This window comes from Bidens hawaiensis, unplaced genomic scaffold (genome assembly GCF_021521415.1).
Source record: "Bidens hawaiensis isolate Kalapana, Puna unplaced genomic scaffold, B.hawaiensis_p1.1 tig00027304_1, whole genome shotgun sequence".
Taxonomy (NCBI): Eukaryota; Viridiplantae; Streptophyta; class Magnoliopsida; order Asterales; family Asteraceae; genus Bidens; species Bidens hawaiensis.
In genome coordinates, this window is record NW_027494409.1 from 255,148 (window position 1) to 259,445 (window position 4,298).

The 4,298-nt window shown below is 39.1% G+C and overlaps 1 protein-coding gene across 1 annotated transcript; it reads left to right on the top strand.

Moving 5' to 3' along the window:
• Window positions 1-208: 208 nt before the first annotated feature.
• On the top strand, window positions 209-748 carry LOC143575174 (uncharacterized). The gene has a single exon (XM_077059616.1). The coding sequence runs from the start codon at window positions 209-211 to the stop codon at window positions 746-748; it is 540 nt and encodes a 179-aa protein (XP_076915731.1).
• Window positions 749-4,298: the final 3,550 nt, after the last annotated feature.

Genomic DNA, 4,298 nt, shown 5'->3' on the forward strand with positions numbered 1-4,298 from the left:
ACCTCGATGTAACACTTGCGGTGGAAGCCATTATGGTGCCTGCAAAAGATGCCTCTGATGCAACCGATATGGACACTTGACCCAAGATTGTCGCTACCGATCAACAAATCCCAATAGGAGGAGATGTTATGAATGTGGGATTGAAGGAAATTATAGGAACGAATGTCCAAAGCTTAAGGGTCAGATTGCAAAGGGGAAAGCATTTGAGATGAATGCAAAGAAGGCCCGTAAGGACTCATCTGTGGTAACTGGTACGTTTCTAGTTAATAACCACTATGCTTATGTTCTTTTCGATACGGGTGCGGATTTGAGTTTCGTCTCTAAACAATTCGAACCATTACTTGGCATTAAACCTAGTAAATTAGAGAACAAATATTCCATTGAATTAGCCAACAGAAAGCTTATAGAAACCGGGGAAATCATTCAAGGTTGTTCCATTCAACTAGAAAATCGAAAATTCGAGATCGACCTTTTTCCAGTTGAATTAGGCAGCTTTGATATCGTTGTAGGAATGGACTGGTTATCTTGGAATCAGGCTGAAATTGTCGGTTCCAAGAAGTTAGTTCGTATACCCATTCCTAATGGGGAAATTCTATCAATCCGTGGCGATCAAAGCAACGCAGATTTGAAATTTGTCAATGTGATGAAAGCCCGGAAAATGTTACGAAAAGGATACCCGGCTTTCTTAGCTAATGTAGTCGACACCAAAGCCAAGGAGCGTAAACTCGAAGACATTCCAGTTGTTTGAGATTTTCCAGAGGTATTTCCCGAAGATTTGCCTGGTTTACCTCCAGAAAGATAAGTTGAGTTCAGGATAGATCTTGTTCAAAACGCTGCACCGGTAGCTAAATCTCCGTACATATTAGCCCCGTCAGAAATGCAAGAATTGTCCAATCAACTTCAAGAATTACTGGATAAAGGCTTTATTAGACCTAGCTTTTCACTCTGGGGAGCTCCAGTTCTGTTCATCAAAAAGAAGGATGGATCATTCCGAATGTGTATCGATTACCGGGAGCTGAACAAACTAACTATTAAGAATCAGTACCCACTACCGAGGATTGATGATCTGTTTGATTAGCTGCAAGGATCCAGCTATTACTTGAAAATCGATTTACATTCTGGATATCATCAACTCAGAGTAGCAGAAGGAGATATTCCCAAAACAACGTTCAGAACTCGCTATGACCACTACGAATTTCTTGTCATGCCGTTCGGAATGACAAATGCTCCAGCTATATTCATGGACTTGATGAATAGAGTTTGCAAGCCATTCTTGGATAAATTCGTGATAGTATTCATCGATGATATACTTATCTACTCACGAACCAAGGTTGATTTTGGAACTGCTTAAGAAGGAGAATCTGTATGCAAAATTCTCAAAATGCGATTTTTGGATCCGAGAAGTTCACTTTCTTGGACACGTTGTCAATGAGAAAGGAATACACGTTGATCTTTCAAAGATCGAGGCTATTAAGAATTGGGAAGCACCAAAGTCTCCAACTGAAGTGAGACAATTCTTAGGTCTAGCTGGGTATTATAGGAGATTCATCGAGAATTTCTCATCAATAGCGTAACCTTTGACGCAATTGACCCAGAAATAAAAAAAAGTATGAATGGACCGAGAAACAAGAAGAGGCATTTCAGTTGCTTAAGCAAAAGTTGTGTAGTGCACCTATTCTATCCCTTCCAAAAGGAACAGATGGATTCATTGTATACTGTGATGCTTCACGATTGGGTCTTGGATACGTGCTTATGCAAAGAGATAAAGTGATAGCATATGCATCCCAACAACTTAAAGTGCATGAGAAAAATTACACGACTCACGATTTGGAATTGGGAGATGTTATTTTTGCACTTAAAATCTGGAGACACTACCTATATGGTACCAAGTGTACAATTTTCACTGATCACAAAAGCCTCCAGCACATCTTTGATCAGAAAGATCTCAATATGAGACAAAGGCGTTGGATTGAACTACTTAACGATTATGACTGCGATATTCGCTACCACCAAGGAAAAGCAAATGTCGTGGCAGACGCGTTAAGTAAAAAAGAAAGAGAAAAGCCATTACGCGTTCGATCACTAGGTCTAACGATACAGGCAAATCTCACTACTCGAATACGTGATGCACAACGCAAAGCTCTAAAACCTCGATATATAAAGGCAGAGAAATTGAGAGGCCTTGAATGCGAATTTGTCACCAAATCTGATGGTACTTCATACCTCATCGATTGAGTTTGGGTGCCTAGATATGGGAACTTGAGAAAATTGGTGCTACACGAAGCGCACAAGTCTAGATATTCGATTCACCCAGGTTCGACAAAAATGTATAAAAATCTCCAAGAACTCTACTGGTGGCCAAACATGAAAGGAGACATTGCCGTTTACGTCAGCAAATGCCTAACATGTTCTAAAGTTAAAGATGAACACCAGAAGCCACCTCGATTGCTTCAACAACCCGAGATTGCTCAATGGAAATGGGACAATATCACAATAGACTTTGTCACCAAATTTCCACCAACACCCAATAATCATGATGTTATTTGGGTAATTGTGGATAGGTTGACTAAGTCAGCACACTTCGTTCCGATCAGAGAAAAAGACAGTATAGAAAAGTTGACTAGACTTTACCTTAAGGAAATCGTAGCGAAACATGGCATTCTTGTTTCAATCATCTCTGATAGGGACGATCGTTTCGTCTCGCGCTTTCGGCAATCATTGCATGAATCCTTAGGAACTTGTCTAGATATGGGTACTGCCTATCACCCGCAGACAGACGGTCAAAGTGAAAGAACGATTCAGACTTTAGAAGACATGCTACGTGCTTTTGTTCTCGATTTCGGAAAAAGTTGGGATACTCACCTACCTTTGACTGAGTTTTCTTACAATAATAGTTACCACTCTAGTATTAAAGCTGCACCGTTTGAAGCTTTATACGGGAGAAACTGTCGATCCCCACTTTGTTGGGTAGAAGTTGGAGAAAAACAGCTAACTGGACCTGAAATTGTTCAGGAAACCACCGACCGAGTTTCTCAAATCAAGGAAAGGTTGAAGGCAGCTGCTGATCGACAAAAGAGCTATGCCGACAATCGCAGTTTTGTTAAAAGTATCACCATGGAAAGGAATTGTTAGATTTGGAAAGAAAAGGAAACTAAGTCCTCGTTATATTGGTCCCTTTAGAATCATTGGCCGAGTTGGTCCTGTTGCATATCGATTTGAACTACCCCAAGAACTCAGTGAAATACACGACGTGTTTCACGTTTCAAACCTGAAGAAGTGCTTGTCTGACGAATCCCTAATCACCTCTGTGAATGACGTTCGAGTAGATGATAAGCTTCGATTCGTCGAAGAACCCGTTGAGGTTATGGATTGGAAAATTCAAAAACTAAGACGGAATCCAATTAAATTGGTTAAAGTTCCTTGGAATTCCAGGTTAGGCCCGGAATTCACCTGGGAACGTCAAGAACAAATGAAAAGAAAATATCCTCACTTGTTCCCTGTTGAGTCCGACACTAGTGCTACCTCCTAAATTTCGGGACGAAATTTCTTAAAGGAGGGGAAAATGAGACAACTAAGCTTTTTAAGACTAATCATGTGCTAATGTAATCCGTGTTTATCGTGTAATCTCATATTATGGAAAATAAAATAGTAATATTTTAGTCTAAAGACTCTAAGAATATGAGTATTATATTTTATTGTGTTCAAAAAGTTAAGTTTTGGCGCGTATCGAATACTGCTCAAAACTAACACTGACAGCGACCCGGGTAAGGTTAAAAGTCCAAATAAATTCCTAAACATTGGTAATGTCCTAAAATAATATAAATTCGGTAAATATATTAATATTAGGTCATAAGTATAATTTTAGAATGTTCGATTCGCGAAATTTAGAAAATAAGTTAGTAGAAGCCAATACCGCTCATCGTAAAGACCTGAAACCAACCAACTCCAAAAATTTGCATCTTTATATTGTTTCGAAGCTAATTTTACAAGGAATTCAGATATGTAATTGGTTTTACATAAAACTAATCCTAACTAGTTGTATTTTATAAAATAAGATCAATGGGGTAAATAAAATACATGTTGTTAATTAATTAAACAAAAAAATAATATATTTACACTATACCCCCCCCCCTAGTCGTCCACCCCTTCACACTATCCCAACCCATGTTTGCTTTCTCATCACTCTATATACATGCATGTACAACACATAAACCTAGAATTCCACTTGTCCCAATATTATCACCATATTAATACTCCATCTTCCCAACACAAGCCACCACCCACTCTCTCCCTCCCTT